At 50.0% G+C, this 27489-nt stretch overlaps 1 protein-coding gene across 2 annotated transcripts in view; it reads right to left on the bottom strand.

Annotated features, from left to right (window-relative positions):
• Positions 1–27489, bottom strand: part of SHROOM4 (shroom family member 4) — a 308392-nt gene that overhangs the window by 60484 nt on the left and 220419 nt on the right. For both annotated transcript variants that reach the window (XM_086942015.1, XM_086942016.1), the window contains one exon: positions 1337–1401. In XM_086942015.1, coding sequence (XP_086798141.1) covers positions 1337–1401 — 65 coding nt within the window. The remainder of the gene's footprint in view (positions 1–1336; positions 1402–27489) is intronic.

The raw sequence follows: 27489 nt of genomic DNA, 5'->3' as shown, positions 1-27489 counted from the left end.
ACGGACGGGAGTCTGAGACACTAGGAGAGAGAGATGGACAGAAGGGAGTCTGGAACACTGGGAGAGAGAGAGAGACGGACGGGAGTCTGAGACACTAGGAGAGAGAGATGGACAGAAGGGAGTCTGGGACACAGACACAGAGCCGGACACAAGGGAGCCTGAGACACAGAGACAGAGTCGGACACAAGGGAATCTGGGACACAGAGCCGGACACAAGGGAGTCAGAGACACAGAGACAGAGCCGGACACAAGAGAGCCTGAGACACAGAGACGGACACAAGGGAGCCTGAGACACAGAGACGGACACAAGGGAGCCTGAGACACAGAGACAGGGCCGGACACAAGGGAGCCTGAGACACAGAGACGGACACAAGGGAGCCTGAGACACAGAGCCAGACACAAGGGAGTCTGAGACACAGAGACAGAGTGGACAGAAGGGAGTCAGCGACACTGTGAGACAGAGCAGGACACAGGAGACTCTGGGACACTGGGAGAGAGATCCGGACAGAAAGGAGTCTGAGATGCCAGGAAAGAGAGCCGGACACAAGGGAGTCTGGGACACTGGGAAAGAGAGAAAGACAGACAGGAGTCTGAGACACTAGGAGAGAGAGACGTACACAAGGAAGTCTGGGACACAGAGACAGAGGCGGACACAAGGAAGTCTCGGACACAGAGACAGAGCCGGACAGAAGGGAGTCTCAGACACTGGGAAAGGATGAGTTGTCACAGAAAATTACCCCCTGGAATCCTGGTCCCTGGGTGACTCTGGGAAGACACTGACACGAACCCCGAGGCGCAGTGCCATAAAAAGACGCGCGAATCTGAGAGCACAGTGTCTGAGCTGAGCGCACACTGCTAACAAACCAACCCCTCACGTCGCTGGTTCCGTTTTGCACACATATAAAAGCAGAGACACAAATGAATGGCAAAAACGGATGCGGACCTATCTATCACCAGTTCCTGACCTGTGACCAAGGTTGCGACAGTGAACGAATGAACGAGCACAGCTGCTAACTCCACCTGCTTCTAACAGCTGTACTTGGGTCCGTGAGCGAGAGGGCCAGAACAAAGCCCAAAGTCACACAGTGTGTCAGTGATGCAGCTGCTAACAACTGAAATGCAGGGATAAGTGACAGAAACCAAGAGGCAATTTGATTTTGAGCTCCCGCAACGTTAAAAGCAAAACTACAAACCCCATAATGCATCATGTTGTTGGCCGAAAAGCCCGACATGGAACCTCACGTGCATTGAAGTGAGACAACTCCACACACCGACACTCAAGGGGGTGAAGACTGCAGCCAAACACAGATCACACCAGGGGCAGGAAGGGACTCACCTCACGGACTTGCTGCTCTTCCGGTTTATCGGCGCCGGTTTCTCCCACTCCTCCAGGGGAAGCTCCTGAAAGAGACATTCCAGAAATATGAAAAAAAGACAAGGTCAGCCTGGTGAGAGCGCACCGGCTATTTTCAAAAGTGGCAGCTGGTAATCTCCTCTCCCTGCGTCCTATCTTTCCGAACTGCTCTCGTCCCCTGCGAGGGGGGGGGCAGCACCCACTGGCCCCTCTTCACTGTGACCGGAAGTGGCCCCCGTAGCCCCGCGCCCCTCAGCGCTGCACCGCTGCCTGGAGTCTACCGATAAAGGCTCGGCAGCGGCGGCCCAGCTTTCATACCTTCGCCGTCCCCCGCACCCCTCTTCAAAAAAACCTGTCTGGCTTGTTTGCGATGGCGCAAGCCCCGTTTCTACTAAACGTCTGATACATGTTTTCCCTCCCCGGCTCAGCTATTTGTTGATTTTTTTCAGATAGTTGGAAACAGGGGTTTGGCTACCTTGGTGCAGCCGGTGCAGTGGCACCGAGGCCCATTCAGCCCTGCTAATTACTATAATGTACTACCTCAGCAGCAATTAAAGGCGCCATTATCTTGGCTTGTACCAGGGCCCATGTTATCCTTGCTAAAGTACTGGCTGGAAATCTCAAATAATCGATAACATATCAAAACATTCCGGCCGGGGTAGTCCAGGAGCACGTGGGTTACTTCATTGCAAACTGACAGGCAAAAGTACCCTTTCAAATCCATAACCATAAGTTTTGAGTAATAATTCAATCAGTTATAGTAAACGTGGAATCTTCAACGAAAATAGCAAAATAACTTAAATTTCCCATGTCAGAGTGTATCCGAGGGACTAGTGAACATTATATTATATGCCCTCTTCCCCCTAAAGGTGTGAGTATGCACGTGCTGGCCAGCTGCTCCAGAGATCTTAATTGTAAAAAAATTTTTTTACCTGTAATCAGTCTGATCTCAAGTTTCACAAACCTATATACAGTCATTCTACAACCATATGACATTTTCATAACTTGTGTTCATACTACATGCTGTAAATCAATGGCTCTTAAACTTTTGAGTTCTGGGGACCCCCGCTTAATCAGTACAGGAACCCGGGGACTCCCCTTAAATCATCAGTGGAATCTGGTAGCCCCCTCCCCACCCACCCACCGAGTCATTACTGGAAGCCGGTCTAAGCGTTTGAATAATTTGAACTGTAAAACAATGCAAATGAATACAGAAACAAGCATTTGTCAAACACAAATACATACATAAAGAAATACGTTATTTCATTCAGAAACAAAACACAAAACAAAAAATTGAATGGGAAGGTTGGAGATTTTCTAAATTACATTTAGGACACCCCTCATCCATACTATATTCTGTTCGATGTACCTGCCCTGCTCCCATGAATCAATTTGAGGATTCTAACTCAATTTTGAGCTGCCAAATTCAAATTCCTTCATATTTATGGAATGCTTTAAAATTTGTATTTTTACATTTTTCTTCTTTATTTATATTCACTTAAATAGTCTGTTAAAATCATTGAATTTTCGAAGGAGTCGCGGACCCCCTAGTTAGGGTTCCCAGACCGGCAGGTGTCCTTTCCGCAGGTTAAGAACCACTGCTGTAAATCATTACACAGGCTAGTAGTGTCTTGTAGGTAAGATGTCAGTTCCATTAATACTTAGGCGAGAAAATTCCTTCTGTTTTGGGATGTCTTTCCCAGGAAAGAGGTAATGATCGCAACAACAGGCCTCCCAGTGATATTTATAGATTTACAGTAGGACCCACCTTTACTGATGAGATTCATAAACAAACTTCAACACACCAATAAGTTATTGGACATTATTACAATGTCTGAATGACAATGGATTTCTCGTCCAAGTAGGTGCGTGCAAATAAACTTGGCAAAAAGACGTGCACGTTCTTTGCTTCCCGTCAAGGTAAAAGCAGGGCTTGAGTCGGGGTACCACGCGGGTGGACGGTGTCCCCCCACTTATTTTACCGGGGGACATCGTCCCCCCTGCCAAACAGCTGGACTTCACTCTTTTGCCTCTCTGGGACGAGGAGCTCGGCACGTTTTGTGATGTCACTTCCTGTCGTGACGTCACTTCCGGTGACAGTGTGCCCCCACATCTTTTTTTACGACTTGTGCCCTGGGTAAAAGAACGATGGAAAAAGGAGGTTGGGAGGAATAGACAAAATTAAACGGAGCCTGAAAAAATAATAATATGATATTGATGTATGGACCATTTAATTATTTAGATTGGCCAACATAGGAATTTAAAGCTTCCTTTCATAAGTTAAATATAAATGTCTATAACAAGCTTCTGACAAGTTGTGAAGGGGTCAAATATCTGAATAAAGAAATCGCGCATGAATGATGAAGGCAAAGTGCAAACAAAAAAAAAAGAAAAAGCGATAGGCACTAATAGCGTCCTACATGCATGGTCATATCACACCAGTGACATGGACCATACCATGCATTTCCATGAATATGGAGAACTTGCTCCATGTAGAAAGAAGTAGGTAAACATAATTTGGAATCCATCAACAGATTTCAAGAAAGAGGATATCTAAAGAATGTCACCCGAAAAGCTTTAAATAAAGTAAAAGCCAGGAATAGAGTTGACTATACCACAACAAAAGAACCAACGAGGTTCATTCTGAGCCCTGATATTACTAAGTCAAAATGAGTTAACATAACTTTACAAAAACAATGGAGCATCATGAAAGTTGATCCAGACATCCCCATTCAGATTCGAGTGACATCAAGGATTACAAATAGAAAATCGGGTTCTATGAAAGATCCTTGTGAATTATCTTGTAAAGACCGAGACAAGCACACAAGGTTTGAAATGCAGCCTACAAGTAGTTTAGAAATGTAATCAATGCAAAGCTTGCACAAATGGGATCAATAAAACATATGGAGAAGCCTATCAATCAATCAATCATAGACATTTATAGAGCGCTCTACTTACCCGGAGGGTCTCAAGGCGCTAGGGGGGGGGGAGCTGCTACTGCCCGAACAGCCAGGTCTTGAGCTTCCTCCTGAAGGCGAGGCGGTCTTGGGTCAGGCGCAGGTCGGTCGGGAGGGAGTTCCAGGTCTTGGCGGCCAGGCAGGAGAAGGACCCTCCTCCTGCCGTCGTTCTTCGGATGCGGGGGACGGCGGCGAGGGCGTGACTGGCTGATCGGAGGTGTCGCCTGGGAGCGTAGAAGCCGATGCGGCTGCTGAGGTAGCTCGGGCCTTGATCGTGGAGAGCCTTGTGTGCGTGGGTAAGGAGACGGAAGGTGATTCTCTTGTTGACCGGGAGCCAGTGCAGGTCTCCCAGGTGTCCGGAGATGTGGCTGTGTCGTGGGATGTCGAGGATGAGTCCGGCTGAGGCGCTCTGGATCCGCTGGAGTCTCCTCTGGAGCTTGGCGGTGGTTCCGGCGTAGAAGGCGCTGCCGTAGTCCAGTCGGCTGGCGACGAGGGCCTGGGTGACAGTCCTCCTGGTCTCGGTGGGGATCCACCGGAAGATCTTCCGTAGCATGCGCAGGATGTTGAAGCACGACGAGGAGACTGCGCCGACCTGCCTGGTCATGGAGAGGGAGGAGTCCAGGATGAAGCCCAGGCTGCTTGCGTGGTCTGTCGGCCTGGGTGCGGCTCCCAGGGCGGGGGGCCACCAGGAGTCGTCCCAGGCGGAGGGCGAGGATCCCAGGATGAGGACCTCCGTCTTGTCCGAGCTCAGCCTCAGGCGGCTGGTCGACATCCACTCGGCTACCTCTTTCATTCCTTCGTGAAGGTTGGCTCTGGCGGCGGCGGGGTCGTTGGTAAGGGAGAGGATCAGCTGGGTATCGTCGGCGTAGGAGATGATGTTCAGGTTGTGTTGGCGTGCGATGGCCGCGGGGGGCTCATGTAGACGTTGAAGAGGGTTGGGCTCAGCGAGGATCCTTGAGGGACGCCGCAGATGACTTCGGTGGCCTTTGATTTGTACGGTGGTAGGCGGACTCTCTGGGTTCTTCTGTCGAGGAAGGAGATGATCCATTCCAGTGCCTTCTCCTGGATTCCGACGTTGTAGAGGCGCTGCACTAGGGTGCGGTGGCAGACGGTGTCGAAGGCTGCGGAGAGGTCTAGGAGGATGAGGGCCGCTGTTTCTCCGTTGTCCATCAGGGTTTGGATGTCATCGGTGGCAGCGATGAGGGCGGTCTCGGTGCTGTGGTTGGCTCGGAAGCCAGACTGTGAGGGGTCGAGGGATCCGTTCGTCTCGAGGAAGGCGGCCAGTTGCTTGTTGACGGTCTTCTCGATGACTTTGGCTGGAAACGGGAGGAGCGAGATGGGGCGGTAATTCTTGAGTTCGGTGGGGTCCGCTGTTGGTTTCTTGAGTAAAGCGCTGAGTTCGGCGTGCTTCCAGCTCTCAGGGAAGGTGGCGGTGTCGAATGAGGTGTTGATGATGTCCCGCAGGTAGGGTGCGATGACAGCGTCAGCCTTGTTGAAGACGTGGTGAGGGCAGGGGTCGGTCGGAGATCCGGAGTGGATGGAGTTCATCATGCGGACGGTGTCTTCGGTGCTGATAGGAGTCCAGGCGCGGAGGGTGGTGGTGGGGGGCGGTGGTTCGGTCGAGTCGGACGTGGCGTTCGTCGGTTGGGTGTTGAAGCTGTTGTGTATGTCCGCGATCTTGTTGTGGAAGTAGGAGGCGAGGGAGTTGCAGAGTTCTTGCGATGGGGTGATGTCGTTGTTTCCGGCGTTGGGGTTGGAGAGCTCTTTCACGATGTTGAAGAGTTCCTTGCAGTTGTGTGCGTTGTTGTCCAGTCGGTCCTTGAATGCAGTTTTCTTGGTGTCGCGGATCAGCTGGTGGTGCTTCCGGGTGGCAAGCTTGAAGCTGGTCATGTTGTCCGGTGTTGGCTCCCTTCTCCAGGCTTTCTCGAGGACTCGGCAGTTCTTCTTGGAGCTCTTGAGTTCGTTGGTGAACCATGGGGCCTTCTTGCTGCCGGGTCTGCTGGGCGGGGTCTTCAGTGGGGCGAGTTCGTCCGCGCAGTTGCTGATCCAATTCGTGAGGTTGTCGGCGGCCTGGCTGGGGTTCGCTGAGCTGGCGAGAGGGTGCTGGCTCAGGGAAGCGGCGAGCTGGTCGACTGTGATCTTGCTCCAGTTTCTGCGGGCGACCTGTTGCTGGTGGTGGTGGATCGTCGTTCTTCTGAAGGTGAAGTGGACGCAGCTGTGGTCCGTCCAGTGGAGTCCTGTGGCGTGGCTGAAGGTGATGTCTTTGCTGGATGAGAAGACGGCGTCGAGTGTGTGTCCGGCGAGGTGGGTGGGGGTGGTCACCAGCTGCTTGAGTCCGAGGTTGGCGAGGTTGTCGAGCAGGGTGGTGGTGTTGCGGTCGTTGTTGTTCTCCAGGTGGAAGTTGAGGTCCCCCAGGAGGATGTAGTCAGCGGAGGGGAGGGCATGCGGGCTGACGAAGTCGGCGATGTCCTCGCTGAATTGTGTGCGTGGTCCCGGGGGACGGTAGATCAGGGTGCCTCTGAGGGTGGTCTTCGGGTCGGTGTGGATCTGGAAGTGTAGGTGTTCGGCGGTGGTCAGGATGTCGTCGGTGTAAGTCGTGATGCGGATGGTGTCCCTGTGGATGATGGCGATGCCTCCTCCCATCTGGTTGGCGGTGCGGTCCCTCCAGGTGATCTTGTAGCCCTCTGGGATGGTGATGGCGGGCGCTGAAGAGGCGTTCATCCAGGTCTCCGTGAGGAAGGCAACGTCAGGAGCTGTGGTGTCGATGAGGTTCCAGAGTTTGATGGCGTGTCTGTGGACTGAGCGGGTGTTGAGCAGGATGCACTTGAGGTGGTTGCTGCTGGAGTTCGTCTTGGCGGGTGCTGGTGCGAGGCAGGTCCGGATGCAGGTGAACTTGCAGGCGGTGCAGCAGAAGGGTCCGTGGGAGCGTCTCGGGGTGGCACGGTAGCATCCCGGGACTCGTCCGTCGTTGAGTGCGATGAGGGTGGCGGAGTCGTACGTCCGGCGGGTGGGCTGGGATCTGCGGGGGCCAGGGGTCCTGGCACTGGGCGCGGTCCAGGCACGGACGGGCGCAGACGGGCTTACCTTTGGCGCACCTTCGGCGCTCAGTCGGCGCTCCCGCTGCGCGCGTCCGCTGTACGGTCGCTGAGGGGGCGTCATAAGAAGGGAGCCGGGAGGGCGGGTCAGGCGGGAGGCGGGGATTGTGTGGACCTATCGGCATGCGGGGGGCGGGGTCGCGGCAAAAATCCGGCGCGAAAATCCAGGCGGCCGGCCCTGCGGCGGCTGGGGCGCCGGTCTGGATCGGCGATCGAGGCGGGCGGCCCTGCGGCGGCTGGGGCGCCGGGTTGGATCGGCAGCAGGCAGGCAGGTAAGAGGCAGGCAGCAGGCGGGGGGCAACCAGGCCGAGGGCACAATGGTCGCTGCTAATCCGGGGTCGGGGTCCCCTTAAGAAGGGAGCCGGGAGGGCGGGTCAGGCGGGAGGCGGGGAGTGCGTGGACCTATCGGCAGGCAGGGGGGCGGGGTCGCGGCAAAAATCCGGCGCGAAAATCCAGGCGGCCGGCCCTGCGGCGGCTGGGGCGCCGGGCTGGATCGGCGATCGAGGCGGGCGGCCCTGCGGCGGCTGGGGCGCCGGGTTGGATCGGCAGCAGGCAGGCAGGTAAGAGGCAGGCAGCAGGCGGGGGGCAACCAGGCCGAGGGCACAGTGGTCGCTGCTAATCCGGGGTCAGGGTCCCCTTAAGAAGGGAGCCGGGAGGGCGGGTCAGGCGGGAGGCGGGGAGTGCGTGGACCTATCGGCAGGCGGGGGGGCGGGGTCGCGGCAAAAATCCGGCGCGAAAATCCAGGCGGCAGGCCCTGCGGCGGCTGGGGCGCCGGGCTGGATCGGCGATCGAGGCGGGCGGCCCTGCGGCGGCTGGGGCGCCGGGTTGGATCGGCAGCAGGCAGGCAGGTAAGAGGCAGGCAGCAGGCGGGGAGCGGGGGGCAACCAGGCCGAGGGCACAGTGGTCGCCCTCGGCCTGGTTCCTAGCATAAAGGAAGAATTTTTTTTATAGAAAATCTACATGTTCGACTGCCCCATGAAAAAAAAAGACATCGGATTTACTAGGTGTACTTTAAAAAAAAAAAAGATGTGCCTTCAGGTATACAATATGCATAGGCATGGCCAAATGGGAGGGGGAGGGGGGAGAAGTACACATGGGAAAAAGCTCGAAAACAAATGCACTCTCAAGGATTGTTTAACCCCTTCACTGCGGCGGCTATTCGGCCGCAGTGCTAAGGGGGCGGGGCGGAAATGCGGCGGGCGCATGCTGGTGACGGAACCGCTCTGTCACTAGCGTCGGTTGCGCTGTGCTTATGACGGAGCGGTTCCGTCATGGCCCCGCCCGCTCAATAGAACGCTCAGCGCAGGTGCGGAATTCGTGCCGCGCAGGAGCGTCGAGCGGGCCATGACGGAACCGCTCCGTCATCAGCACAGCGTCACCGCAGCTGATGACGGAGCGGTTCCGTCATCAGCATGCAAAGGGTTAACACACAAGGAAAACGTAGTGCTTGAAAATCAAGCAGTGTAAGCAGAAATGCCAGCCAATCAAAAGAGCTGGTGAAGAGGCAATGCTCTATGGGAGGGGCAAACAGAAGATTGACAAGTTGGGACACAAATAAGAAGGAGGCAAATGAGTGTAAAAGAAAAGTCAACCAATGGTAAGCATTAATGGGATTCCAAGTTTATAAGCTCCTCGTATGAGTCATGTCACAATAAGACATATTTAATAAATACAAACATTGGTTACCCCTCTGAAGTTGATTGCGAATGCATGCCAACTAAAATATACTAAATAATACACAGAAAAATAAATAATACACAGAAAAATAAAACAAACAAAAAAAAACAAATTACACCGGCTATAGAAGAAAGACTTTTTATTAAATGGCTGTCCCGATACAAATTATTTTTAAATAAGCATTAATTGAAAATGGAGAACGCTGTTTATCTGGGGATGCAACAGGTGAATGTGCATTAAAGGAAAGTCTTTTAAAGATTCTGCACGGACGAAATGTTTTGGCTACATTTATTATTTTTAATTGTACAATATTATTTTTAATTGTACAACCAAAGTAACTTGAGAGAGGTAAACACTTCCCAGGGTGCCGTTCTTTTGTTTGAAGAACAGTTTCTGCTCAGACAGACACAGCAGAGGGGTGGCCTAAAAGCACACTTGGAACAGAGATGGCGGCTGCCATGACTAGACCTGGCAGCCATGGGTGGAGAGAGACTGGTGGAGAGCGAGGACAGAGGGAGGTGCCAGGAGGGGTACAGTATCTGGACCAATTGAGGTCTTCTAGTCCTAGCGTTTCCACGCCACGGAAGGTGCAAATTAGTACATTGTGCAGCGACAGTCACTTTCTACCCTTATCCGAAGTTTGCTGCAACGAGTTGTAGGCAGCCGGCTAGCCATAGGCGGTTCATCGTGACTGCCAGGAGACAGCCTATTAATGAGCCAGTGAAGGATGGAGCGCATTAATATGCCTCCTCTCTTCCAGATCCTTATTAATAGTTTCAGTCAGCTAGAAGGGTTGACTCAACAAAGAGCCTGAGGACAAGGGGTGCAGTTCCTGCATGAACAAACCTCTGACAAGGCAGGATCTGAAACACCACAGGCCTCAGCTCCCCAGCCAACCATGCTGGAAGGGATCCTGGGGCATCAGAAGGCATTTGCTTCCTCAAACAAGGTATTATTATGCCACCATCTTCTCTGGAGGGTTTACTCTTGAATCGACAACAGAAACAAGCTGCGAATGATGGTTACAGGTAAGTACATGTATTCTTGCAGCAGGTGTCTGTTACGGAGTCACATGCTGTGCATAGACTGTAAAGCAATGCTCCTTCCTCTCATACCAAAGACGTGGATATGGAGAGGATTTGGAGTGTAATAAATGGTTATCCGCGGTATGGCCCATCGTGTTTTTTGCCTGCAATGTCCATCGGAACAATAAAACTTTATAAAGATGTACACCGACCAGCATGGAGTCGCCTTACAAATCGCATCAAGAATTATGCCTCCTACGAGGACCCCGGCTTCACTCTTCTTCTACGTCTAGCCGGGTCTTCATGTATCCGAGAGCTCCATTTTAACACATAGGAAGTGCCACTTAAAGCAGCAAAGTATTCATCATACCAACCCTGACTTTGGAATAGCACTTCCCTTGCGCGGCTGTGACAATGGGCGGAATCGTGATCTTTTCCTATTTCACTTAGTCTTAGCTGCTGCCCACATGACCTCGCTGCATGGATCAGGGGTGTACAAGGAGAGCTCAAACCCATCACCGTGGACTGAAAGATTGCAGGCAAAGCTATTATCTGATCGACACATAATGGTGGCCCAGCCCTAGGGAGGAATCAGGAATACAAGCGTATAACAACTCAGTGTGCATCTGTAAGTGGCCCTCTTCTATAGGGGCTACACACAACTCAACCTTGCACAAGAAAGTAATGGCCAACTAAGAAAATTACTTCCCACAGCAGTTCTTTGGAGGCACACACATGCTGAGCTGCAAATGGGGACCATTGTTCTCAAATGTAAATCTAGGAGCAGGGGCATATATTGGTCCTGAACAAGCCTTTTTATGGCCTTTCATGACATTGCTAGAGACTGGTAGAATGTTTCTCCTTCATTGGCAGCTAAATGTATACATAAATATATGTAGGCTAAGTGGTTGCTCTCAAATGCTGGTAAGTATGGTGCTGTCTGACACAATGAAGCACATTAAGGGGCGACACCATTCGACATGCAATGTTCTGCATAATGCCTTCATTTACTATTTTAATTTAAAAAAAATGTTTTGTCCTCATACTATCGCCAATCGTTAATGATAAGCCTCTCTCTGAATTGTAGCGACCCATGTGCCTGGCAGATTGGACATTCTTCTAGCAATAAAGAATTACCGGGCTACCTCAGGTACGACTTGCTTCCTAAACCCGCTTTTATGAGATTTAATTTGCATAACAGGCTTGGCTATGGGATGACCCGCCTCCTTGAGAATGTGCATACATTTTGTTCTGAATTAAATTTAGTGATCAGAAATGAAGAACTCCAAAGACAAATCACAAGAAAGAAGGACTTAAGCAAGTTATCTGTCCCTGCTGAGCAGATTGTGTCACAGTGGCACCTTTCATAAGGTCCCCACTGGGCAACCCGGCAACGTGTGCAAATCGTGGCTGAATCCCACAAGTGCCAATAACGTAGGTCATGGGCATCAGCACTGAGCAAATTATTGCACCATCTGCGGCAGTACTGGCAGGAGAGGGAAAGTGTATGAAAAGATCTGCGACCAACCTATCAAAGGTGCATTCTCTTGGGTCTGAGGGTATCTGGAGGCATTCATTTAGGCACTTTTTGTTTTCTTTTCTGGCAAATGGATCTATGCTATTCTTGTTATGCCCCATTCCTGAAAGGAACACTAAAGTTATGTGCGTCATGAATGGTGTATACTTTGTGTAGCTCTGAGATCAGTTTCCTTCGTCTGGCATGTGCACTGACAGTATCATTTTGAGTGCCAAATCCGATGCCTAAATTCGAGCCGGATCCGAGATGGCCACACCGCGTCTCGGAGTAATTTACTGTTGTAGCACGGTCCATCCTTAAGAAACCACCTTGCCCTGAACCTGTGCGACAAATGCCTTGACTGCCCACCACACTCCTCAAGATCCAGCAGACATATGCGTTGCATTGACCCTTCCTGGATCCCAAATCTCTACAGTCAATGCTTGCATGATCAAGGATATCAAGGGAAGGTGACTCTTTTCTGGGTACCAACCAGAAAGATCAGCTCAAGCAATCACTGACCCAACTCGTCAATGCTAAAAGAACAAAACCCACGAGGCGCCCATCTCACCGAACCAAGAGACCTTCTTTACAGGGTGAACATTTGGGTTTACAAATACTCAGACAGAAGACGATCCAATCACCTGTAACACTCACTGTAGCCTGTGAAAAGGCACCCAACGCATTTGCCCATCTAAAATCTAATTAAACACACTTTCTGCTGCTAATTAAAATGACAGCAATCAATGAACGCGAGCTTGGAGTCAAAGATGGTCTGCTACTTAAAAAAAAATGTTGGGAAGAAAAGCAAGTGCCTTGGCACCACAATGGATCTTCTTATTAGATCTGTATGGCCACATATAATTTTTACTGGGAAACTTTATGGCCACAGCCCTGGTTGGAGGCAGCAAGGCACTATGCATAGGGCATATCATTATGTGCCTAGGCCTGCAGGTTACTGATGGATGGAGGGACATTTACGTAAACAAGATGGCTGAGGAGGGAGGTGATACAAAATGCAGGGGAAGGTTCACGAGTCCGGACAAGCTCCAAAGCAAGGCCAGTTTTCCAACAAGTGGACCCATCGCACTGAACATCGAGACAGAGGTCACTCTTCTTGCGTAACTTTAAATGTGGCCAGGCTACAGGGGCTATCCAGGCCTCTGGGCTGCTTACTGGTGGTAGAGTGGTTACTAAGACAATGAAGCCCCTGAAGGTACAAACCCCTGCCGTCCAGCCTGGGAGAACAGCGACACGTGGACCGAGACCCCGGATCTGCTTCAAGAATATCCAGCTTCATCCAGTCTCACCACCTCACCTACACCTTATACTCAAGGCTTCTTGTTAAATAAAGGAGCCCATGATGCAGGCAGCCTACAGGGGGCGCAGGAGTACAGCGCATGTCCTGGTCCGTGCAGTTTGTTGTCCACTGAAATCTACTTCCTGGTTCTAGCCCCTGCATGGCAGGGTATCCAACATCCTGGGATTGGCGATAAACACCCGAATGAGTGAAAATTGATAACACGATGCTATGGCACGAGTCCTAATCAAGTTTGTGGAATAGCACACAATCCTGTTCAGTGCACCATGGCTAAAGCATCAGCTTAGGTCACTGGGAGGGTCCACCCAGCAGCGGCACCGGTGTCCGGCCCGGTCAAGGGTTGGGGTATGGATGGCCTGCAGCACCCCCTGCTGCCAGTCTCTGCTTCTGCAACATCTCAGCCTCTGCAGGAGATGTGCCCTGGGGCCAGGCTTCACCGTCTGACGTCACAACAAGGGCCCTGTGAATCTCACGAGATAAAGGATCCTTGAAATGGAAACTGTCAACAAAAAACAAGCGCTCTCTTCTCACTGTGCTGCTGGCTGCATTCCAGGCCTGTTGCATTTCAGTCAAGGGCAGAGCTGTTTTCGGGTAGGGTGGCTCTAGGTTTTCGCTGTCCCCTCAGCAGATATGAACGTACCCCTCAAACAGGGATGCTGGTCTCCTGCTAGCATGGTCCCTACATGCGACCAGATTAATTGCAGAATGAGCGCCACTAACGCTCACATACAAATAATATCATCAGAGGCAATTCGTTGCACACCCCTCTCTGCCCAGGAGTCATTTCATATCTTTATTTTAATAATAATACGTTAATTACTATAAAGGTGAAAATAGAAAAATATAACTGTCCATGCTTAAAAAGTTATCAATATTTAAACCGGTCATCGAATTATTGATCAACATTCGGAGTGACCGCATCCTACACTAGTTAAGATTTATTGATGAGGTACGACTTACACCAGGGATTTGGAAACACGTGGAAAGGACTCCAGTAGGAGTGCGCTTCAAGGCTGCATTGAGGCCACTGGTGCAGGATCAAAAGACTGCAATGTTCAGATTAGGTGCAGCCGAGATGCAACTATTTAGAACAGGGTTCTCCAACTTCGATCGTGGAGAGCGGGATCCATGCCAGCTTTTTAGCATGTCCCCATTTAGATAAATGTAGTCATCTTAAAAATCTGGAACGGATCCGGCCCTCCAGCGCCGACTTTGGAGAACCCTGATTTAGAACAGGGTTTGCTGAGCAAATGGGGGGATAAAAACCTCAGCAATACTCAATAACTCTGTCCGATAAACTATGGAGCCCATTCACAAAAATATCTTCTATTTGTTCATGATTACATGATTTTATTAAATTCACAGAAATGCCTGGGGTGCTTCCAGAAAACTAAAAGTTTTGAAGATTTGTAGGCATTGGTTTCCTACCCATTACCTATTTCCCGCAGAGCGTACACCAGGAGAGGTGTGGCGCAGCAGCCAGAGCGGCCAACTCTGGAGCGCAGGGCTCACCGTTCGGTCCCCGGCGCCAGTGGCAGCTCAGCTCAGCTCAGCACTATGTGACTCTGGGGAGTAGCTCACTTAATCTCCCTGACGCAGGGTCGGATTGGGATCACAATTCGGCCCGGGCACTGACGAAAAAAGTGGCCCACATTCAAGAGGCGTGGCCCACATTCAAGAGGCGTGGCCCATATTTAAGGGGCGTGGCCCACATTCAAGGGGCGTGCCCTTTCATGAAACACTATTTGCACAGACAAGGAATGAAAGTGGGAGGATACTGTTCTTGCACAGGACACAGGGCCAAGGTGACAATGGCCTACATGCTGAGCAACTAAAAAAAATAGGAAGGCCCCTTTTTGTCACAAAATTATTCCAGCCCTCCAGCACAGAAGCACCTGAAAAGCAGCAAAGCCCCTGCTATTACTAACCTACTCAGCCCTCCCCAGACCTTCAGCTCAGGAGCACATGAACAGGGGTAAGGCCCTTGCAATTAGTAAATTAATCAACCCTCCAGGCCTTGGGAAAATGTCCTGGCAGGGGAGCACAAAACACGGCTTTCTGGGTCATCCAAGGTAGCCAGATAGCCAGGGGGAGGCTGAGGTGAAGCTGGTGCATGGGAAGTGCCTTCCCAGTGTGTTCTGGCAGTTTGAGTATTTACCATTTACTGTAGTATTACCCTTGTACCTGTGTATGGTACCCTTTTGTAACTTGCACAAGTCACTTTTCTCTTGCAACACACTGTTTGCTACCTCTCACTTTTGTTTGCTTTAGATACTTGCACAAGTGCCACCATTGCCTACGTAACGTTTGTTCTTGTGCTGGAGTGTCTGCCATTAATTGCAGTATTATACCTCTACTTGTATTTTGTACGCTTTTGTAACCTGCACACATATCTCTTTTTCCTCCTGTAATGTATCGTTTGCTCCTCTTGTATTTTGGTTGCTCACTATTGTCACTTTTGATTCATGTAACTTAACGTTTGCTTTTGTAATTTGTCCACTTATAATTTTCTCCTCATGTATTATTGTTGTTCCTAGTGTGAAGCGCTCTGACACCTTCGGGTAAAGTCCGTGCTATATAAAATCGCATAAATAAATAAATAAAACAAAAAAATTCCAAACATCACCAGGCCCCCACAGCAAGACCCATTCTTCCTCGCCCACTATGCCCTGAATGTGAAGGGCTGTGGGCGAGGTGTTAAGACTAACACCGTTTCTGGACTGCATGGGCACCAGGGGGCTGAGGTGCAAATGGCTCAAAGGCCTGTGAAACGCCTGGCCCCCAGGGAGGCCGATTATTGCAAACAATCACCCCTCCCCAGCCCAGCCCAGCCTCAGCTTGATTGCTTGGCAGGGTAGGGGTGAAGGAGAGCCCACAGCTGACAATCGCTGTCCGGCCGCACAGCGAGGCTGCTTTCATGTTCTCAGTCTCTGTCTCCGTGCACTCTGTGGGCCGTTTTTTTTCTCCCCTTTCCTAGTCCACTCTCTGTGGACTGGGACAGGGGAGAAAAAAAACGGCCCACAGAGGGCACTGAGGCACCGGCCCTTCGGCCCATTCCCGAATGCCCGCCTTGCCAATCCGCCCCTGCCCTGACGGCCCCCAGCAGCGTCTTGAAACCCTTGCAGCTGATATGTTCGCGCTTTACAAATAGGATTTGTTTTTATTAGGTTTCGACTTTTGGCGAGGGGCGAAGCCCCTCCCAGTCGAAATCTTTTGTGTTTAGTAGTGAGGTTAGGACAGCCTCTGTTTCCAATTGGTTAGCTCCATAAATGGAAGCTAGCCATTGGGAGGCAGAGGCTGTCAATCGCGCTTTCTCTCGAAAACGCGATTCGGGGGCGTTTCTGGTGCTTTTTTTAAGCCCCGCCCCTTTGTCCCGGGCCGCGCTGCGATTGGCTGCCGGCCCGGGACACCCCCGTGAGGTCATTCCCGGGCCGCGCTGTGATTGGCTGCCGGCCCGGGACCTGACTTGTTGCCGTCTGGAGCTCATCTGCGTTCCGAGAGGGGAAAAAACGACAACAGGAGGATTTGTCGTTGGCCAGGCTTGTTCTAAATAGTTAGGAAGTCCAGGTGAGTGGTTCCCTTCCCGCCCCCCCACCCCTCCCGTTGTCCGTTCCTTTGCCGCACCCCCACCCCTCCCGTTGTCCGTTCCTTTCCCGCCCCCCCCCACCCCTCCCGTTGTCCGTTCCTTTCCCGCCCCCACCCCTCCCGTTGTCCGTTCCTTTCCCGCCCGCCCCCCCACCCCTCCCGTTGTCCGTTCCTTGTGTTCTCGGTCATTGTGTGTTAATTCAATCAAAGAGCAAACATGTATTTGCATGGCCAAGGAAATGAGCGCAGTACATTCACAAACAGGTCCGGGAGCAGGTAATAGCTCACAGGGCCAAACGTGGAGGACGGGAGCGCTAATGGCTTTTGAAAGAGCTTCTCCGTTGGACACGTGGTCATCCTCCGCGTGCAACCAATTCCATTCACATTCTCCTACAGCTTGCTCGGGCTGTTTCACCTCGTGCTTTCTGCACACCAGGGGCTCGGGTTTCACGCACACATTGCTGTTGAATGGCAATAAATAAAATAATGGAAAACCAAAAGCACTGGGCTTGGGTGAACTGCTCCTTTCTTGGTTTCCAAATGGGCGTTATCACTTCATGATAAGCCCCGGGCGTAGGAGGAGGGTAATCGGCGCCCTTGCTGATGGTAGTGAATTAAGGGGGGCGGGGGTAGTGCCTTTTGAGTTCACTGATCTGCACCTGGCTGAGCCCCTGGACTTGGCTCTGAACACAAGCATCCCGACCTCCCGCAGCTCACCTACATCAACGATGGCTCAGCTGCCTCCGGTTGATGGTGGTTTGTTGATGTGTGCCAGCAGGGGTCATGTCAAGGGTGATGGGAGGACAAGGAAGGGGGCGGAAGGGGTGTTAAATCGTCGGTCTTATGATAATGTAGGATTAAAACCACTTTAAACAAGCATTTGCACTGCAATAGGTTTCGCATTTTAGAAACAATGACCTATTGGTATTGTAACTGACAATGCCTTTTATCATAGCAGGGTTTTAAAGATATAAAAATGCATTGTCATTTACAATGCCAATAGCTGAAAATCTTTAAATTGCGAGACCTATTGCATTGCAAATGCTTGTTTGTAATGTTCCCTAGGCCCATTTTCCTTGCTTGCATTGGGGTATATTACGCTCAGGCTGAGCCACTGTTTAGAAGGATTTCATAGATAGAGCTAAATAAATAATCAATTACTTTTAACATCTGTCTCAATGCTGTGGAGCATTGTTCCTTAAAACGGGACAAAATAGATTTGTTTCCATAGCAAAATGATGTGCCCAGAACAAAATTCTTTACAGCCAAGGAAAAGGCACCCAAGAATACTACCTGGTAAATTAGTCCTTTGCGTGTTCCCTCAGAGCAGAGAAGGTGTACAAAGAACTCACACAGGGATCATGGGTCCTTAAGGGAATTACATGGTTTATATTTGTGACCCCTGTTAGTCTTTAAATAACATTCCTGTCATATCCTGGTGCAGATGGACAGTTCTAAATGCCGGTCTCACAAGATAGCGGCTATATTTACTCTAAAATAGAAAAAAAACATGTCTCAATTAAAGCAACATATTTTGAATCAGTTGGCAATCTATGAGGTGCCACTTACACGTGACATATTTAGTAGCTCTAAATCAGGTTCTAAAATGTTACATTTGTTCTGGACAAATGATCTGTTGGAGAACTGCAGTCATCATTACTGCTACCACAATGTAGGTAAGCACTGCCTGATTGACCAAATACTTGGCGAGAAAAAACAAATAAGATAAACTTCACTTTGCCCGAGCACCAAGGTTCTTTCTTGGAAAAAAGCCTAAGGCTTTGCTGTACACAGACCTTGTATTCGTGCTGTGCTTTACTCAGCGCTTTGCTATTAAACTCAGAGTGACGACTGTTTTACAGATTTTATCTTGCACGAAACTAGATTGCACATTTTGTTAGAAGTCTTTAGTCCACATGATAGAGCTGTAATTGTGTTAATTGTAGAATTTAGAAAAAGTTAAGGGACTGGACTCACTGTGCTCGGTTCATTAAGTGAGCCATGAACTCACTGTGCGCACTTCATTACACGAGACATTAACTGACGAGACAATCTTCACGATGAACTCCTGGGCATCTTTCTGGACATGGTAGTATAGTTGGTGATCGAGAAAAGTTATGAATATAGGGCCAAATTATTAAATAAATGGTGCAGGGAGATTCTGGCTGGTAATTCCAACCATGCACGGTGCCCTCATTAGATGCTTGTTTATCCCGTTGTGGCTTTGTTCAACATTTAACATCATTACCTCCTAGCACCACGTTAAGATGGCACCCTAGAAACATATTATTTAGCCAGTGTCACCGTAACAATGTTAAGTGGTTTTGAATCAGCGCTGAATTTCCGCAATTTAAACCTACGCGGTTGTTTGCCTTGTCGATTACATTTCTCCAAACCCGGTTGAGCAGACACGTTGTTCCTTCATCTGTTTCCTGGTGAGTGTTTAGAGTTCCCCCGCTGCCCTTTTGCTTTGAGAATACCTGTATTTTAGCAGTAGCGGCATTTCGCTTATTAATTGCGTGTTTCTTTGCCTACTCAGTACATTCACTTTTGGCCGTCCCCCGTCTGGTATTTCACTTCAATTCTGCCTAACAGGACACCAGTTCTTTTGTGCTGCTGGTGAGTGACTTCTCTGTACGCTTTCTGGGTACAGCTTCAAAACGCATGCATAGTGAAGTGTTTATTTACGCGTGGGCTTTTATTTGTGCACTGACATGGTGTCTTTTTTTGTTTTATGCAGTTTCAGATTCCCCTCATCCATTGAGGTATTTCCTACACTTAGGGTGTTTTGATATATATTTTCTTGCGTTTCTCAGCACATTTTGGTTGTTTGTGCTGGTTTCAATTTCCGACTAATGCAGCTCCTCCTAATGACGAATGTCCGCTCGAAGCACTTGCGGATAGTTTCCCGCACTAGTTTCTAGTGTCACTGGCAGAGCCTATTAATGGTAGCGTAACGGCTAGAGCGGACGACTGTGAAGCTAAGGAACCGGTTCCGGTCTCGGCGGGAGGCTCAACATCCTGTAAATCTGGACAAATCTCTCCGTGCCTAAAATGTATGTGTCTGTCTGCAATGCAACTGGTGATCGCATAGAGCGCATCGATATCTTCGGGTCGAGTTCGCGCTACATAAAAAAACTGCAAAAAAAGTATTGTATTTATCGACCAGTATTGCAAATAAAGTTTGAGAGTTCTAAGGAGAAAGGATACTTTTCATGGTTGCAGAGTATTTTCATGTTTTTTAAACTGTGGTGTTTTGTAAGTTTCCCAGAAGGGTTCGAATTCCGGAAGGTTGGTGCAGCTATGCCAGGCTGTAAGTCACAGCACACACGGGGTGACCTGATAGCGCATACTGCCCACAGCACTGTCCATTTTTCTTTGAATTAATCAAAAAGCTCAAATGAGTTCCAAGTGCACTATCGCCCTATACACCCCCCCTCTCCCTAGCGCTCAACGAGGCATCTGCCCGTTTTGTTAATTTATTGAATGCAGTTTTATATAGCGCAAACTTTACCCAAAGGTGTCAGAGCATTTTTACAGTAGAACCAAGTAAGTTACAAAAGGTACACATTATATAATTTTCATCCAGTAAAGGGTTCTGACGCGTTGCAGAGCCCTTCACAGACAACATTTACTATAGCGGGTGCTTCTAAAAGAAGAGGCTGTATAAATTGTTTGCACAGTAAAGGGGCAGTGCCCCTAAGGAGGGGCTGGCACATCTGTGCCAAGTTCAGCCAGAAAGTTTTCCAAAGGAGGCATGAAAGTCAGAAGGGGGGCTGGGGTGGTGGGGGGAACAGTGACCTATTATCATCTGCTTTATACTCTGCCTGTGCCTCGCAGGTCTGCCCCTCCGCCTGACGCTCCCCTGTCCCCATAAACTAGATGTCAAACTCACTGTTTGTCCCCAAAACTCACTCTCTCTCTCATGCGTATTCCTTTTAAACCCAGCGTCCGTCCGACCTCCCCAAAACTCTGCCCGACTCTCTCTTCTAAAGTTTCTATTCTTTCTCAAGCCCAAAAATCTGCCTCTGCTCGACAAACTCTATTCCTCAAATGCACGCTCCCAACACCTATCCCCCATACAAAACTCTCTCCGTCTTTCTTCTAGTTTCTCCTCTGCCTCACTACAAACTCTCTATGTTGGTCTGTATCTATGCTATCCTACTGCCCCACACTTTATCCCTTCGCAGAACTCTCACCTATCACTCCGTCATTCACTGCAGCTGGTCACCCCATTTCAGGTCCCCACCCTTCCGACCCCCTAGTTTTACATGCCCCCCAGCAGCTCACCCCCCAAACTCATCCCCCGTGGGTGTGTGTTCAAAGCCAAGCTCTTCAGAGCGAAGTCAAATTTTATTTTAAGCCCCGTGTGCAAGTAACATTGGTCTCAGCATCACCAGACCCAACCTTTACAATAGATTTGGTGTTCTCCCTGAAGGATTTTTATCAGCCAAACAACACGCTTTGTTGTCTGGCTTGCAGGCATTAGACCTGTTGGCGGTGGCATTTCTGATTCTGGCTTCTTGAACTAACAGTGGCCGATGGTGCACTCTATGGCACACTCTTCCTATTTCCATTAGGGCCCACCTACGTGTGTGTGCAGACGAGCAATGCCCGGGGTGCCTCCACCCTTCAAAGCAGGGTCTCCTTCCCCCTCACGCAGCTCTGTGCAAAGCAGCAGCCATGGTAAGGAGTCCTAAACACACTTGAAGCTGCAGAAACGTTCATCTTACCAGACTGTATGTTTTCAGTCTTAAATCAGCCAGCAATTTTTCTTTGGGCTGAACAAGCTCTAGAACAACAGTTTATGAGGCCAGTGAATAGATCTGACTGGCTATAAATGAGTTACATATCTCTTTTATGGAAAGCCTTGTTCAATGTTCCTTTGGGTAATGTTCGCGCTATATAAAAAGTGCCCTAAATAAAAATAAATAAATACTGCTGTGCTGGTCCTTTCGGATCTCCGACCCTGCTGCCCCTCTAGTACCTGCGGAAGTCGTTCCTGTCCGTTGCAAAGCCATAAGCTGTCTTTGAGCTGGAAGGGCGCAGTGTGCTCTGGGCCAGTGGTTTTGTGTTACCTGTTTTCGTTGCTTTTGGTAGACATGTGTGTGTATTTAGTTTGTATTTGGTGTTTTGCCATACGTGTCTTGTATGCTAAACTGCATTGGTGCGCCTTTGAAAGTTTATAATTGTGTTCAATGTATGTTTTGGGTATGTGCACATGTCGTTTTAATATGTACATGTCTATGTGACATAAGAGTGTTCCGTGTGTGTCGAATGTATGCATTATGTATGAGTGATTGGTTGTGCTTCTATCGCTGTGATTTATGTTACATATGTTTGTAAGTTTTTGTTTGTGTTTTGTGGTTGTGTGCCTACCCCGAATGCACAGGAGTTTGTATTGTTATAGGCGTGCATGGTTTGATTGCTGTATGTGTGTGCTGCAGTGAAGTATTCCTGTAATTGTGTTTTGGGCTCACACGTCCTTTTGAGTGTGTGTACTTTGAGTGTGCGTGTTTGCGTGAATGTTGGGTGTTCATGCTGGTGTTGTGCTGTTTGAGCGCCTTGCTTCTGTGGCCCTGTTTGTGTGTGCGTGTGTGTGTATGTGGCAGAGAAAGTGCTCTAACTTTTACAAAGGCGAAACCGTTGCATTGTAAATGCTTGTTATTATTGCTACTACTTCGGAAATAGCTGATTTGGACTTGGGTGCCAAATGTTTTTGACCCGGCTTCTTTTTTTAAAAAAAACAAGCATTGGCAGAGTCAAAGGTTTCAGTTATGCATGAGCTATTGGCTTTCTCAGTGGTTTTTAGCCATATTGTACAATAGCATGGCTGAAAGTAACGAAAAAACATGCTGCGACATGGGCAAGGCTAGTCACGGCATATTGCTTTTTTTCCAGTACTTTGAGCCTCGCTTCGGTACAACAAGCACTCCTACGGACTGCTGCAACTTCAAATAAATTGCTAAAACATGATGCAATTGACACTTATCTCTAAAAAAAAGAACGTAACTAAGTGGCTAAAAAACAGGGCTCAGTATGAGACTAACTGACATTTTCATAGTGCATCAGTAAAACGTGTAAATATAACCCCGGTGCATAATCACATCTCCCGTCATGTGCCCCCTGGGGTCTCAGCGCTTTGCTTGCTCCAACCGGCCTGGTTTGAACTATTGCAAAACAATGAAAGATATGGACTGGGAGCACAAGGCGACTGGAAAATCGATGCAAGCAAGGGATATGTGATTGCAATAGCCGTGCAACCCACAGTATCTCATACTTCGCAAAATACTGTATTTTCAATTAAAAGTGTGTTTACAGGTAACATGGGTCAGATCAATACACCCCTCCTGTCTCACCCCACGCTGCCTATCACCTTCAAAATGCATTCAGTGGCTAGGAATATGGGGGCGCGGCAGTGGTGAAGAGGTTCATTAAGGGGAGCACACAATTTTTTGTTTAGTGTAAACAAGCAATCTTGAGAAGCAAAGAATAAAACAGACAGATTAAAAGAACGAATCAAAGGTGTGTGTATTTGTTTTAACGTTCCGGGTAACAAGGAAAAAATGACTCATATTTCTGTGGGGATTGCGCAACGCGGAAGTTTAAATAAATGGTTAAATGAATAATAACGAGCGAATATTGTCCTCGGGGTTTCGTGTTTACTTTTTTGCGCTGAGCACAACTGCAGGTTCAAATAGGCTACAGATTCTTGCTCAAATGTTACTAAAAACGTATTGTCATGTGTTCATGTGTGGCCCTTCGCGCATGTCTGGTCATAGGCCAGTTGCTTTTTTATTGTACTTGACTGTTAATCTGGTGTTAATGAGGTGAAATCTTTGCCCAGATAGTATAAAGTCATTGAAGGCGACTGGATTCTGGAGAAACCACAAATGGCGAAAAGTGAACACCAGAAAAGCTTTATTACAAGGGGAAAGGGAGCACCAGAGAGACAAAATGTACATTTTCCTAGGGTTCTGAAATCATTGCATGATAAGGAAAGCCTTGGACAAATGGGGAGAAAGGATATGGGAGAGACAAGGGAGCGAACAAATGGTAAGCATATGGGCGGAATGAGGCCTACAGATTGAAAACAACGTCTCTTCTAGACAGTGAATGCTCTGTCTAGTCTAGTCCTAAACAAATCCCCTAAAATCTTCCCCCAAGACCCTATGAAATGTGGACATTTTCACTTCCCTTTCTAACCCTGGAAACACACAAGCTCCTAGCTTCGGCATGAGTACTGCATGTCTGCAGGACTGTAAACACCCTGCAACGTTTTCGTGATTACCCACAAATATCCAACTTTGTAGATGTCCATACGATTTTTTGCAATCATACCCCTTTTCTGATATGCATGCCAAATTCATTAAGACCGGTTGATGTGTCTGGATGAGTAAATAGATTATGCACAGATTCCCTTAAATTCTGCATCAGGATAACTCTTTTAGATGACAAAATCTGTTTTTTTTTTTTTTTTAAATTTTTGAAAACCTTTATTGAGACCAGAACACACAGCTATTCAGCCTGACATCCCGGAGGCGAGGCAGCAAGAGTAAAGGAGGCAAATAGTGTCAAACATTGAAGTCATAATCATCAAAGGTTAAATTTTATGATATAAAAACAACAACAGGCGCCCGCGGGCGCGAAAGTGGCAGTGTATAAAGTGTGATGCTGGGTGTCAGGGATGGGTAGGGGATAAGACAGGAAAGCACTCAAGAAAGACAGATAGCAGAATGGGAAGGAGGGGGGCGGGGGAAGACATCAGGAGAAAGAATTACATTAAAGCTCAGTTGGCGTCACAGGTTTAGGGAGAAACGGTATCTTGTTGAGCAATTGGTTCAGGCGGTAGACACACATCCCCCCTATATTCGTTCCATGCTCCCCAAATTTTCATCCAAGTCCGAGGTTTCCCTCTGGCCACATAGACTGTCTTTTCCCTAAACATACACCAGTCCATGTTGGCCTTCCACTGCACCAATAGAGGGGCCTCATTCGCACCCCATCTCTGGGCTATGTCCCTCTTCGCCACCATGTTCCCCAGGGTAACCCACCTAGTCTGTGCAACGTTGTGGTCGGACGGCTCCCATACATTCAAGAGGCATCGACGGGCCTCCGCCTGGGAAGCCACGCCAGTAACCTCCGCCATCACTCGGTGGACCCTTCTCCAGTAGGAGGCGATCACCGGGCAATCCCAGAGGATATGTAGGAAAGTGGCAGGGGCCCCACAGCCCCTGCGGCAGAGACCGTCAGGTGAGAAACCCATACGCATCAATCGGGGCCCAGTCACGTACACCCGGTGCAAGACCTTAAACTGTACGAGGCGAAGATGGGAAGAAATGGCAACCTCCTTAGGAGAGGAAACCGCACTCTGCCAATCCTCGTCGTCCAACTCAAGGCCATCCGCCACCCACTGATCTCTCAAGCCAAGGAGGAGGTCTGTGCGTGTATTGATCAACTTCTTGTACGAGAGGGAAATTGCACTGTCTGGCATATGCCCATCCAGGATCCTATCTTCCAGCGGGGAACTTTCAGGAATGACGCCGTCCGGCGGAGTGGCCGAGACCAGCGCGTGTCTCAGCTGCGCATAACGGAAGAACTCCGTCGCGCCCAGCTGGTACTCAGCTTGCAACTGGGGGAAGGTCTTAATCAAACCCCTAGAGAGCATGTCCTCAACCCTGCTGATGCCAATGAGGTCCCACCTATCAAAACCCTTGGAGTGCCACAGTCTACCCAGGATGTCGGAGTCAAAAAGGGGAGTGAACCTCGTAAGTCTGCCCTGCCATCCCTGCGCCTTGGTAACCGCTTTCCAGGTGCGAACCGCCGTTCGGGTGGGTCCCGTTAACTTGCGGTCAAAGGATTTGGAATATAGGGCACGGTAGTAATTACCGCCGCCCGTCAGCCACCTATCCATGGCGTAGCCGGGGTTCACCACTGGGCCGTAGAACCCGTGGTTCAGGGCAGCTAGCTGCGCCGACCAATAATACCGGCGCACGTCGGGGAGGGCAATGCCCCCATCGTACCAAGGGAGCGTGAGTTTGTGGAGGGCGACGCGGGGGCGACCCTCCCAGAGGAGGTTACGAAGAAGGCCTTCGATCTCACGGAAGTAGCGGGCTGGGACAGGGTCTTGCGTGTTTTGTAGTGCGTACAGGAATCTGGGCAGGGCCATCATCTTGAAAAGGGCGGCACGGCCAAGGAGGGAGAGTGGCAAATGGCGCCAGCTGTCGACATCACGTCGCAGCCGCTGAAGAGGGGGGAGCAGGTTGTTGTCATACCGGAGCTTGGCATTACCGGAGATGTATATACCCAGGTATTTGAAACCGCGCGAAGCAATCTGAATACCGCAGCCCCTAGGAAGGCGCGGGGTATCTCCTTTGAGGACGTATAGAGATGACTTGGCCCAGTTTATAACCAGGCCAGAGTGCCGCCCAAAGAGTTTGATGACGTCACAGGCCACAACAAGGGATCTACCAGGTGAAGACAGATACAGCAGTATGTTGTCAGCGTACAAGGAGACCCTGTCCTCAAAGCCAGGGGCCCATTTGATACCCCTCAAGTCGGGATGTGAACGCAGCAACGCTGCAAGAGGTTCGAGAGCCAAGGCAAACAATAGGGGGGACAGGGGGCAACCCTGTCTGGTACCGCGACGTAGGGGGAATGGCGCCGATAGGCGGCCATTGACTGTGACATTGGCCATCGGGTCCGCATACAGGAGCTTCACCCAGCTAACGAAGACGGGTCCAAACCCGAGCTTGGCCAGAACCGCCCATAAGTAGGGCCATTCGAGCGAATCAAAGGCCATAGTGGCATCCAGGGACGCCAACACAGCCGGCTCTTCAAGAGTGTGGGCCCGGGCCATGACCCCATGAAGGCGGCGCAAGTTCAGGGCAGTGTTACGGTGGGGGATGAATCCAGATTGATCGGGGTGCACGAGATCGCCAATGACTCCAATCAAACGATTAGCCAAGAGTTTGGCAAGGACCTTGGGCTCCGCGTTAAGGAGGGAAATAGGACGGTAAGAACGACAGACGTCCCGTGGTTTGCCCTCCTTGTGGATGACCACGATGGTGGCCAGTCGTTGGTCCAGGGGGAGAGAGCCTCTCTCAAAGGATTCCAGGAACATCTTACGGAGATACGGGGAGACTGCGTCCGAGCAGATTTTATATAGTTCCACTGGTATACCGTTAGGCCCGGAGGCCTTACCGGAATTAAGTGAGCGGATCGCAAGATCAACCTCGTCCGCGGTGATGTCCCTATCCAGGTCCTCTCTTTCTACCTCGGAAAGACTGGGCAGGTCGATACCGGAGAGGAAGGCCGTCGAGTCCGCCTCCGAAAGGTCCGAGGCAGACTCATAGACCCCCCGGAAGTAGTCTGCGAAAGAGTCCACTACGGCGCTGGGATCCGTAAGGATCGCACCGTTGTCACCAAGAAGCTCCGGCACCACCCGGCCAGCCATCTCCCTCCTGTCAAGCCAAGCCAACAGCTTCCCGGGCTTGTCGCCCACATCGTAGATGCGACCTTGCTGTTCCTTGGCCAGGACAAGAGCGGCGTTAGTGGCCAGGGCGTGATACTCCGCTTGTTTCAGCGAGAGATTGTGAAGGACCAAGGGATCCGGATTGGATCCCAGTTGAGCCTCGAGGCGTAACACTTCCTGCTCAATAGTCAGCATATTGGAGTCTCTGTCACGACGGGTAGCAGCGATAAGTGCCTGGGCCTCGCCCCGAAGCACCGTCTTAAAAGCTTCCCACAGTGTAACGGCCGACTCCACCGAGCCCACATTCTCGGAGAAGTAAAGATCGATGGACTTGGCCAGGAGGGAGCGGGTCTTGAAATCACGGAAATACCATGGATTGACTGCTGCCGGGCGCTCCGACAGAGTCACTCCAAAGTCGAAGGAGACCCATAGCGGGGAGTGGTCGGAAATGCCCCGTGCAAGAAAGCGGGCCTCGGACACGGCAA

Source organism: Lissotriton vulgaris, chromosome 10 (assembly GCF_964263255.1).
Source record: "Lissotriton vulgaris chromosome 10, aLisVul1.2, whole genome shotgun sequence".
NCBI classification, from domain to species: domain Eukaryota; kingdom Metazoa; phylum Chordata; class Amphibia; order Caudata; family Salamandridae; genus Lissotriton; species Lissotriton vulgaris.
The sequence above is the reverse complement of the archived record's forward strand: the minus strand, read 5'-3'. Positions and strand labels throughout refer to the sequence as shown.